The sequence below is a fragment of the Sebastes umbrosus genome, chromosome 7 (assembly GCF_015220745.1).
Source record: "Sebastes umbrosus isolate fSebUmb1 chromosome 7, fSebUmb1.pri, whole genome shotgun sequence".
NCBI classification, from domain to species: Eukaryota; Metazoa; Chordata; class Actinopteri; order Perciformes; family Sebastidae; genus Sebastes; species Sebastes umbrosus.
Window position 1 is genome coordinate 6,140,656 of NC_051275.1, and position 12,450 is coordinate 6,153,105.

Genomic DNA, 12,450 nt, shown 5'->3' on the forward strand with positions numbered 1-12,450 from the left:
AAGGTACTATGGTCTTTTGTATATTACATTCATGTTTTATTTGGATCATGGATCATGTCACTTTCTCACATTTCTTTTTAGTGCAGCACTTTGTTCAGGTCTTTGATAGAAAATGCAAACAACTGCATTTTAATTTATTTAGCAGAACTGCAAAAATGTGTACATTCATAAAACAATGAAGCCATATCACCACAAAGAATACATGTAGCATAAACTTTCAATCTCAATCATGGAAGTGGTTTAGATGGACGAACATTTTTCATTTGATATACAGCGATGCGAATTTAATGTGAATATTCAGTACGCGTTCTGTATATTCTGACATTGTATGCATAACTTTGAAACTTACTTGATTCCAACTTTAACATTTAACAATCTCTTCATCAAAATATCTTTCATGTCTTTGGTTTTGAGGCAATATATGATTGGATTAACAGCACAAGGAAGAAGACTGTACAACAATATCAATAAAATACGAACATCTAAACTGAAAGAAAATCCAACAGTATTAGCTATATAAACAAAACACCTTGGCAGGTAATACAGGCAAGAAATCAACAACTGTGGCGTACAAGTTGATAAGGTTTTGTATCGTCCCTCCATGTTTGTAATTTTAAAAACAACTACAAAGATGGAAATATAGGAAAAAAATATAAATGAAAGTGGAACCAAAAGACTAAACATTGCAAGAACGACAGCAACAGTTTGAACATATTTTACGTTTCCCCCACTTGCCAGGTTTGTAATTGAAATGTGGTCACAATAGCATTGCACAATGATGTTAGAATTACAATAAGGCAAGGTTAGGGCATGAAGTACAACTGCCATCATCCTAAGAAATGTGACAATCCATGACAAACCGCAAGCCAGAGAAATAATGTTGTTTGTAATTAGAACAGGATATTTTAATGGAAAACAAATTGCAATAAAACGATCAAGGGCCATAATCAGCAGAATGAGAGAATGAATCGCTCCCAAGGAATGAACAAAATACATCTGAGTGAAGCAGGCATCAAAAGATATTATCTTGTCATCCCACCAATATCTGGATATAATTTTTGGTAAGGTCACTGTCCCAAATAACAAATCATTCATTGCCAGATGACAGAAGATCAGATATGTTGGCTTATAAAGCTGCCTCTCAACCCCAACAAAAAACTAATATAAAAATATTTCCAACAAGAATAACCAAGTAGGTGAAGAAAAGAAGAGATGACACAGGTCCATAATATGTTGGGTCAAGTCCTGGGAATCCAAGTATTGTGAATTCTTTGATTGTTGTGTTTGTATTAATCATTATAATTTAGTTGTTAAAAAATGCTCTCAAAAAATAAATTTGTAAGATTGTAATTGGTCATCGATCATCATTCAGACATTATCTAGAGGTAGTCTTTATGATCTAGCTCAGAGGTAAATCCCAATCCTGACAATCAAGGACTGTGCTTCAATCCAGACTGAAGTGTTTACGGCATCTTATAACTGCTCCTTAGTGAATGACGTAATCAGGCTTGGGGAGAAACGGATTACATGGAGCGGCGTTACGTAATTAGGGTACAAAAAAAAAAGGTAACTGTGATCCATTATAGTTACTCAGTCCAAAAGTCAAAATTTATTGCAAAAAAGATTGATGTAATCATTTCCGAACAACAACATTTCCACTGCTGTCACAAAACAAAGGGAGGCACGCGTCTGTATTAACAGGGCAGTCTCACAGCACTATAAATTACTTTTATATAACCACAATAACACAGTTAAGCCCTAGACATTTTCATGTAGGTTCATTTTATTTTATTTCATTTATATGGGTACTGCGGCTGCTTCTTTTCTCTTAGTAGTCTCTTAGTAGTAGTAAAGTAACAGAAAGTAATCAGATTAAATTACTTTTATATTGAGATACTTGGATTAGGTTACTGATAGGGCTGTCAATCGATTAAAAATATTTAATCACTATTAATCGCATGATTGGCAATGATTAATTGCGGTCAATCGTTTGTGTTAATGCGTTAAAGAAATCTCAGTAGTTGTTAATATCCTACTTCTCTATTTAAAGTAATTATCATTAAATTGGTAAGTGGGGAAATACTGTATATATTATGCATAGCAAGGAACATGTAATTGGAAGAATCATTAATTTAATAATACTAATGGATTATAAATCCCACAGGAGTAAACAATTGCACTTGGGCAAAACCCCAATGTGTACCTAAGTTGATACTGAGGAGGGAGTCTTAATATCCCCAGTGTTTAATGGAGCAAAAGCACAAAACTAATTTGAGATGTAATCGAAGGTCAGCCTTTTCATCAAAAAATCTTTCTTAAAAAAAAAAAAGAATAAACACTTGGAGAGTTGATGGAATTTGGCCTGTAATAAGCCATTGACAACCCTCTGTCATCAATTAAAAATGTCAAAGATTTGCTGGTTACAGCTTCTTAAATATGAGGGCTTCTTGGTTTTCTAGAAAGCAATGACTTTCTGATAGAAAGTGTTGTTTTTCTCTACTCTTCTGTCCAATCTACCCACAATAATCCATAATTTAGGTCTTTCTATGGACCAGGCTTTGAGTCTTGACCAACATAAATCGTTTGGTCTGCTCCTGTTTCTACCAGCTGAGGAACGTTACTAAACTTAGGCCCATTGACTCCTTAGCGGAGATGGCGATGATTATTCATGCATTTATTTCATCCCGTCTTGACTATTGCAATTACCTTTTCACCTGCTTTAGCAAGACTTCCATGGGTTGCTGACAAGTAGTCCAAAAGGCTGCTGCTAAGCTTTTGACCAAGTCCTGCAAAAAGGTGTCACACAACACCAATTTGGATTTCTTTACACTATAGCTTCCCATCCAATTCAGAATCCAGTTAAATATTCTTGTGATTATGTTTAGAGCCATGGCCATGCACCTGTCTGCACTATACTGCAGCCTTGTATATCACCTGTAGGAATCTGAGGTATGACGTTGTTTAAATAAACTTACTTGCTTACTTTTATACGTTTCCTTTTTCATTTACTTTGGTTAGAAAAAGTAAGAAATCTGGGACTTTTTGACGGGTATTTTGTGTTTGATAATCTGAGTAATGTAGACTGGTGTCCTACACTGTCTTTCTGGCATTTCACAGCATTCATATTTTGCCTTTCCCCAAATCTATAGAACGTAAGTCAGATGTCATGATTCATGTGTAGAAAACATATTAAAGAGTTGATGTTCCCAAAATAGTTAGAGAAAAGAATTGGTTGAACAGAAGATACTGTATATGTAAAACACAGTGTTTGGGTCATGTACATTCTGGGGAAAACAACATTGCATAAGACTGTTTTGAGATGATAATTCCCCAAGGTACAAAGACACACAGAGAGGCCTACACTCACACATGCACACTTTAATCACACACACGAGACACTAATTAGCATCCTCTTGGAACTCATTTGTGTTGTTGTATCATCGTCCTAAAACAAACACGTCACTCTGCCTCCATGGCAAAACTTTTTAATGGTAAATTATTAAGTTGTGGAACACAACATCAATAGATAGTTTGTACATTACTTGCTTATGAAGCATTCATTTGGTCCAGGCCTCAAAAATGACATAGGTTTGTTGAGGTTGGGGTTTACAAAGATGTTAGATTTGACGCAATTAAACTACATGGAGCTACTATAATGTTTACAATGGTCACCATCTTAGTTTAGCATGTTAGCATTTGCTAATTAGCACTAAACACAAAGTACAGGCGAGGATAATACGAATATGTCTTCAGTTTTGCAGGTATTTGTTACGTTAACCTGATGATGGTGCTAGAGGAAAAGTCAGGGGAACGCCAAAGTCATTTGGGAGCCATAAATATCTGTACAACATTCTGTGCCAATCCATCAAGTACATTTTGAGATATTTCACTGAATAAGTGAAAACTTTGACCAGCTGGTGGAACTAGATGAAAAGTCAGAGGATCACTCAGGTCACTAGAATTTAACATCAGGTGACCATAAATTTCTGCAGAAACTTTCATGGCAATCTATTTTATATTTATATATATATTTATATTTATATTTCAGTCTGGACCTAAGTAGTGGACTGACAGGCCGAGCGACCAACAGAGACTGTCGGAAAACATTATGGCTATTATCGCATCGACACAAAGAAAACAAAGGAGTGGATATGTGAACTCAAGACAAGACATTCCATGGACTCTTTGGTTACATACAGTATATCTACTATAAAATGAGCATGGAATTGGAGTCAGGACATGTGTAGCTTAATATAAAAATGGGAAGGAGGAAGCAGCTAGCCTCTGTCCAATGTGAACAAGAAAAAAAACATCTACTAACATCTTTAAGGCTGAGTAGTTACATTAACATATTGTATCTTGTGACTTAACATATCCAGTATATTGGCATTAAAACATAGGTTATAGTGTTCTGTAAGTACTATATTTGTCAATGATAGGACCTGCAATGCTCATGCGTTAATTGGCCCCTGGTAGGGAACGCAAAGCCCCTTTTCGTACTTACAACAGTGACCGCAGTTGAAAATTAATGACATTTACATGATGGATTTGAAAACATTTTGCAGATACCTCAACTTTTGGCATGAAGGAGCAGCGGCTCTATCCCCCATCTACCTCCCTCCACACCCTATCTCTAGGGATAAACTCATTTCAGCCGCTTGTATCCGCGATCTCATTCTTTCGCTCACTACCCAAAACTCATGACCACGGGTGAGGGTTGGAACGTAGATTGACTGGTAAATTGAAAGCTTCTGGCTCAGCTTCCTCTTCACCCCAAAGGTCCAGTACAACGCCGGCATCACTGCTGACGCTGCATCAATCCGCCCATCGAGCTTATGCTCCATTTTACCCTCACTCATGATCAACAACCTAAGATACTTGAAATCCCTCGCTTGAGGCAGTAACTCACTCCAAACCAGAGGGAGCAATCCACTATTTTCCGGCAGAGAACCATGGCCTCAGACTTGGAGGTGCTGATTCTCATCCCAACAGCTCCCCACTTGGCTGCAAACCGCCCCAGTGCATGCTGGAGGTCACGGTCTGATGAAGCCAACAGCCTAAAACTTACGTTCCCATACAACTAAACTGCATTCTCAATTATGTTTGGAAGGAAACATATTTTCTCTAGGATTACATTTGTCTTTGACGTATCACAAATACAATAATAATAGTGCGCGGACGGCTGCAGCAAGTACAATAATCGACATGAAGAACAGGTGACGTAGTATATCAAGCAACCGTTAATGAATGTTACGCGGAAAAATAACGTTATTAGTATAATAACAAGCGAGAAAGTCTACTACTGGATAGCGTGTTGGGAGGTGGACCCGTGACCCGTGTTGTGTTGTCCTGGGAATGTAATTTTGTGGGAGACAGGGTTGAATCGAAAGACATCTGCAAAGAGCAGAGACGCAATTCTGAGGTCCCCAAACTGGACACACTCCTCCCCCCAGCTGCACCTTGATTTGCTGTCCATGAATATCACAAACAGAATCGTTGACAAGAGACAACCCTGGTGGAGGCCAACACCAACTGAAAACGTGTCTGACTTTGTGCCGAGTATACAGACACAGCACTTGCTTTTGTTATACAGTAAATAGGAAACAGGCAGCAGTGTGTGCAAGTAGGGGATTACAAATCATCATGCTTAGATATTACTTGTGGGGTCCCACAGTGGTTAGTATTGGGTCCAAACCTGTTTATTTTGTATAAACAGTAAATGACATATGTAGGGTATCAAGGACACTGAATTTTGTTTTATTTGCGGATGACACTAATATTTTATGTTCTGGGGAAAATCTGCATCAGCTTTTGGAGGTGGCACAACAGAAATGAGAAAATTGCAACGGTGGTTTGACAGAAACAAATTGAGTCATTAAATTTTGTCAAAACTAAATTTATTTTATTTGGAAACTGAAAAATAGACATACAAGTAGAAATGATGATAGATGATGTTAGTATTGAAAGAGTATATAAAAATAAATTTCTGGGTGTGATACTGGACCACAAAATCTGCTGGAAACCTCAGATAAATTATGTAAGAACAAAGCTGGCAAAGAGCATAGCAGTTTTAGGGAAAACAAAAAACATACTGGACCATGAATCACTGCGCATTCTGTATTCTTCACTTGTATCACCATATCTGAATTACTGTGTGGGAGTTTGGGGTAACACTTATAAAAGCAACTTACAACCATTATGCATACTACAAAAGGGAGCAGAGCACAAATATAAATCAATTTAAAAAGCTATACAAAAAAATATATATTTTTGGGAGGCATATGGATGAGACAGAGTTGCGGTAAGGGTTGTATTTATTTTTTTTTAACTCCGGATGGATATGTGGGTTGTAAATAAACCTGGGATGCTGTTCATATATTTAATTTGGGATGTAAATAAATCTGGGATAGTTTATATATTATATTATATTATCATTCTATGATATATGAGTTAATAGAGGAGAAGTGAGAAAGGGGTGGGGAAATATAAGTTTTACTTTTACGTACTCCTTTTCGGACACTAATACTCTTGTTTTGTTTGTTAATATTTAGTATCTGTTTTTATTTATTTTTATGTTAGAAATAAAGTCATTCATTCATTCATTATACAAAGGACGGATGGCTCGTAGCAACGACCCCATACTCTTGCAGTACCCCCCAATGGACTCCCCAGGGGACACGGTTGTAAGCCTTCTCCAAGTCCACAAAACACATGTGAGCCCTGTTCAGACCTGGTATTAACATGTGTACTGAGTGATCCAATCACGTGGACAGCTCTAAGTACAGGTGTGAACGCACTCAAGACGCATTGAGGATGCACTGAGATCCGATCGCACAGACCACATTCAGAGGTGGTCCGGGCATATGGCCACATTCTTTTAGCAGCGTGTACGCAAATGTGTCCTGGGCCACATTGAAAGACCGCCTACACAACTGCGCTCCTCATGTGAATAGACAGGTAGACGCTTTGCGGCATGGAAACGGCTTCTGTGCTCCACTGTATCCTGTCGGTACAACTGTATTTTATTACAATATATCTTATCAATAGGCCACATATCTACTATCAGACTAGGCACGCAAAGTGCATTATTGTGATACTGTCTGTGATGTGTCGGTATTTTTGCTCCAGTGCTTTGTACGGAGCTGACACCCGCCCACCTACTCTCATCTCAGCTCTCTGGCAAAGGCAATGGTGTTGCAACGGCATGGAGGTCCCCTTCCCCGGGGACTGCTGGTACAATAACCTTTTATTTTATGTTAATAAAATGTACCTGAATTCACAAATATGTATATGTATATTACTACTGACATTCATGTTATAGAACATCACAACGTCAGCTGTATTAGCTGTGTGTTTACTACGTGTTTATTTGCATACAGAGTGGGGAAGTGAGATCCGATCACAAGTGGTCACTCAAGACGCATGTGGAGACACATTCTAATGCCAGACGTAAAGCTGTCCACTTGAGATCAGACTTAAAGCTGTCCACTTGTGATCGGATCACTCAGGATGGATGTTAATGCCAGGTCTGAACAGGGCCGTGGACTGGATAGGTAAACTCCCATGACCCCCCCACCAAAAGAGCTGGTCCACTGTTCCACAGCCAGGACGGAATCTGCATCCGACAATCGGTCTGACTCTCTTTTCCAGAACCCTGGAATAAACTTTCTGGCTGACCAGTGTGATACCCCACTAATTGGAGCACACCCTTTGGTCCCCTCTTTTAAAAATGTGAACCACCACCCCGGTCTTTCATTCAATTAATTGAATATATCGATATAGCAGATGGAAGAAACCTTTTGCTTCCCTCTAAGGATAAACTTGGTTTAAATTAAAACATGTTTCAAAATGACATGGTTACCGTTGTGACAGCTTTGATTTTCAGTTAACCCAAAATTAATATTTTGTATGACATAGTCCAGTCCTCACAAAGAGAGATGGTTGTAAGAAAAAGAAAGAAAAACATTGAATAATGCATTGGCTTATCAGTTACTAATAGCTGAAACTTGTGCTTTTTGTGGTACAGCTCTTCTGTTGAATCGCTTCCACAAGCTTTCTCTCATGTCTTTAGCTCTCAAGCAGTATATAAGTGGATTAATCATGGGAGGGAAAAGGCTATACAGCATGATAATTACTATTCGCACATCAGCACTAAATTTAATGCCAACATTGCTGGCTAAATATACAAAACATCTGGGTAAATAATAGAGTGAGATTATAATCAGCTGCGTGCTGCAGGTGGACATAGTTTTTATACGACTTTGTAAATTTGCCATCTTAAATACTGCTATAATTATAGAGCAATATGAGAAGATTATGAATGCCAGAGGTCCCAGTAACATTATCATTGCATCCGCAAAAGCAGGAACACCATAAGGGGCCCTGTCAGTGCATGCTAGGATTGTTATACCAATATGATCACAGTAGCAGTGGTTGATTATGTTTGAGGCACAGTAAGGAAGAGGGTAGGCCCTAATAACTAACATTAAAGGGCCGTGCTTGGCAACAATCCATGTTGTAATACTGAGAATTTGGATAGTGGAGTTTTTAAGAACAAGGGGATATTTGAGAGGATGGCAGATCGCTAAATACCTGTCTAAAGCCATCAGGAAGAGAATACAGGAATTCACTGTACCGAGATAGTGAACAAAGTACATTTGGACAAAACAAGCAGTGAACTGAATGGTCCCTGATTGAAACCAATACTTACTGATAATCTTAGGTAAAGTAGTTGTGCTGAAGAGGATGTCGCATGTACTCAGATTTAGAATGATATAATACATCGGCTTATGAAGGCTGCGGTCGGTAGCAAATAAAAAAAGAATTGTAACATTGCCTGTCACAGTCAAGACATAAACTAAGAACAATACTGCAGAGACAAGGCCTTCGTACTCTGGATGAAGTCCAGGGAATCCAGTAAGGATAAATTCAGTCACAATGCTATGATTTCCCTCTGGCATGATGGAGTAGATGCTTTCCTAAACACACTGAAAAGGAAATATGGGGGAAGTGAGTCAACACATTTATACAATAGCAATTAAATAGAATTATTTATCTGATGTATAATTCATTGTCTTTACACCCTCAACCAGTTCATAAATTATAAAGCATTAAACAGAATAAATATAACAAAGTATGAGCAACTCTTATAAGACTTTATCTGGCTGTATCAAATTCTAGGACTCAACCTTTTACGCTTACCTTTCTCAAAGAGTTTGGCAGCATACTCTGCTGATTTCACCTGCTGACTCAGCTGTTAAAAAGACTTCGGGCAGCATGCCTTGTGATGAAGGTCCTTATCCATCCTTTCTTTATTCTCTGTGGATCACTAACTCTCTCTCTCTCTCTCTCTCTCTCTCGCTCTCTCTCTCTCTCTCTCTACCCAACTTGTCAAGGCAGATGGCCGCCCACCCACAGCCTGGTTCTGCTCAAGGTTCCTTCCCATTAAAGGGGAAAAAAAAAAAAATAATTTCTTGCCACTGTCACTCTTGGTGAAAAACACTAATAGTAAGAGTAATTTTAGTCTTATAAGTTTCTTATTTCTCAGTAGGAAAAACCCAGCCCAGTGTTGCCAACTGTTTTCCAATGAAAGTAGCCAACAGCATGAGCTCCAAAAGTCACTAAATCTAGCGAGACAGTCACCAAGTCTGCAACACTGACCTTGACCCGACCTTCAGGTCTCTCTCCAATCCCCCAAAATGATCACTATGAACGTGTGGTATATTTTCAAGTCTTGCACAAAACATATTTGCTTAAGTCATTTCCACACACAAATTGTTAAATTTCCTCATTTCAGTATTATGAAGTACTACGTATGGTCGCCTTGGCAGAGGGACCGTGAGAGAATTTTCCTGTCTACATTGTTTAATGGATATTTCAAGAAAGATTAGCTGCCTGACAGGTTTTTCACTCTCACTTTTATACTCCATACAGTTGTTTCAATGGTAAAAGGGGCGGGTTGTTAAATGTGTCATGTTAATACACCTGTATGTCTCTTCTTTTATTTTTTCGAGACTTTGTGTAAGTCTCGAAGGGGGGAATATGTGGTATATTTTCAAGTCTTGCACAAAACAGTGAGACCCCTAATTGTAAACTTATGAGTAAGAAGCATGCGTGGAGACATATGATCATGCGATATGTCCAGGGGCCAAAGGAGCCATTCGTGGTCATGCGCTCAGCTCAAGATGTAGCATGACATGAACACATTATAAGGAGGCGCGAGAGCCCCGAAGTGCAGGACTTTCAGATTTGACTTGAGACCTCCGGACGCTCTAGACGTTCGTTATGACATTTGTTGCTTGTTTGTAATAAACTCTATTATACCAGCAAGAACAGTGTCCGCGGAGCATCCTTTCTCATCACTTCAACAGCACTGTCGCAGGAAAGATACGACAAACGTAAACATATCTTAATGAATAAGGGGTGTAATGGTACACAAAACTCACAGTTCGGTATGTACCTCAGTTTTGGGGTCACGGTTCAGTATGTTTTCGGTAAAATAGGGAAAACAAAGAAAATGCAGAAAATAACGTGTTTTTTTTTATTTATATTGAAAATGATAAACGTTAAACAGTTGCTCATTGGCCACAATTCTTATTTACAGGCATTTAAGGCATTCAAATACTGGCATATTGTCAATAAAAAATTAATAAATAGCAAAAATAAGTAACACAAATGTCTGTAATGCAAATGTAATGTAAATGTACCCCAATTTCCTTCCAGGGGTCAATAAAGTATTTCTGATTCTGACTCTGTAATGCTCCATCATACGACTCTGACCAGTTTATAATTCCTCAACTCCAGCTTGCGCTCCCACAGGGGCAGGTACAACAAACTGACTGAAATGCACACGTGAAGGGTGAAGGCACATTGTGGCAGGACTCAAAACACTTTGACCAGATGATTTAATTCTGTATTGTCTATGATCGAGTGTGGTAGCATACACAGCCATAAACACTATAGCATTAGTTACTTTGGCACACTGAATCTGCAGTGGGAGGCTGCTTGAACGCTGTGGGTAGACAGACTCACCATCCAGTCCATTTTTGTTTCATTTCGCTAATTGACATATTCGGGTGATGCCGTCGTAAATTAAATGTTTGAAGTGTATCCAGAGATATACCCGACTTCAGTTTAACAGTGTCTGCATAGAGTTTGACATAAATCGCCATCCATTGAGCTTGATTAACCCGGCTAACCGGGCTAAATCGACTAGCCTGCTCTAGCTGACAACAACTAGTGCACTGCTAAAACTTTCCGGGTAAAACTTGCGCTTCAGAATTTCTATTCTGCGTGTGCAAATAGTAGCCATAAACAGCTGTTTGGGTCACAGGGCTCACCGAAGGGACGTTGTGTCCTATACTGAACGGTTCAATACGATTACACGTACCGTTACACCCCTATAATGAACGTAAACCATGAACATGGGTATTGTTAGTACTCACAGTTGTCAAGCTAGCAGCTTGGGGAAGACTCTGGAGATGCGCAATGAGTGCGCAGATAGGTAGGTAGGTAGACAGGCACGTAGCACGCCCAATCACTTCATTCGGGTCAATGAATGATTGGACGGGTTTATTACAGTCCTGCAACAGCCACAGATACCAGATTGTATTTCTTTTTCTTAATATCAGAGCGTTTGATTTATTGATTGCTGTCGGGATGTAATGGGAATTTCAAAAAATCTAACAAAAATGTTTTTGAAAAAGATTACCAACTCTGGCTTTAATATCCTACTTTCTACCAATAATTAACATATATTAAATTGTTCAGTGGGGAAACACTGTTCATGCTGTGCATAGCCCTGATGGTTATTTGGAAGAACCATTAATTTAATAATGCTAATGGATGATATATCCCACTGGAGTAAACAGTTGCACTTGAACAATACCCCAATGTGTACTTAAGTTGATACTGAGGAGGGAGTGTTAATATCCCTAGAGTTTAATGGTGGTCTCTCAGCGCATACTGCAGGGCATGTTTAATCTGAGCATTACGTTACAAGCAAATGATAAACATGAAATGTGAAGTCTTTTGGCGTTTGAGTTCCATGCCTTAAGTTGTTGGACATGTGGTTGTTATTATTACTACAGTTATTGTGGTAGTTGTAGTTTCAGTATGGGTAATGTAATGGTAAAAATGGAAGTAGCAGCATGATTAGTGTTGTTAGTAGGGGTGCATGAGCCCTCTTTAAGTAGTGCTATGATGTTGGATGTTACAGGGACTTTGATAAATGTGAATTGCATAAAAAAGTACCTTTTTTTACTAAGATTTTATGCATATGGTGGCGTGTTTTTTATACTATGACAGTTTTCCTAAAATTAGATTAAAAAAAATCGCATTATATCGCCTCGCTTACAGTATCGCAATATATCACAATATATTGAATATCATAATAGGTATGGTATCGCCCTAGCCCTAGTTGTTAGCAGTGCTTAACAGAAGCTTCATCTA

General features: G+C 38.5%; 1 protein-coding gene and 1 pseudogene across 1 annotated transcript; both read right to left on the reverse strand.

Moving 5' to 3' along the window:
• Nucleotides 1–345: 345 nt before the first annotated feature.
• On the reverse strand, nt 346–1,297 carry LOC119491596 (annotated as a pseudogene).
• A 6,688-nt stretch (nt 1,298–7,985) lies between these two features.
• On the reverse strand, nt 7,986–8,960 carry LOC119491595 (olfactory receptor 2AT4-like). Its single transcript, XM_037775742.1, has one exon. It carries the CDS (start codon nt 8,958–8,960, stop codon nt 7,986–7,988), a length of 975 nt encoding a protein of 324 aa, XP_037631670.1.
• Between the last annotated feature and the right edge of the window lie 3,490 nt (nt 8,961–12,450).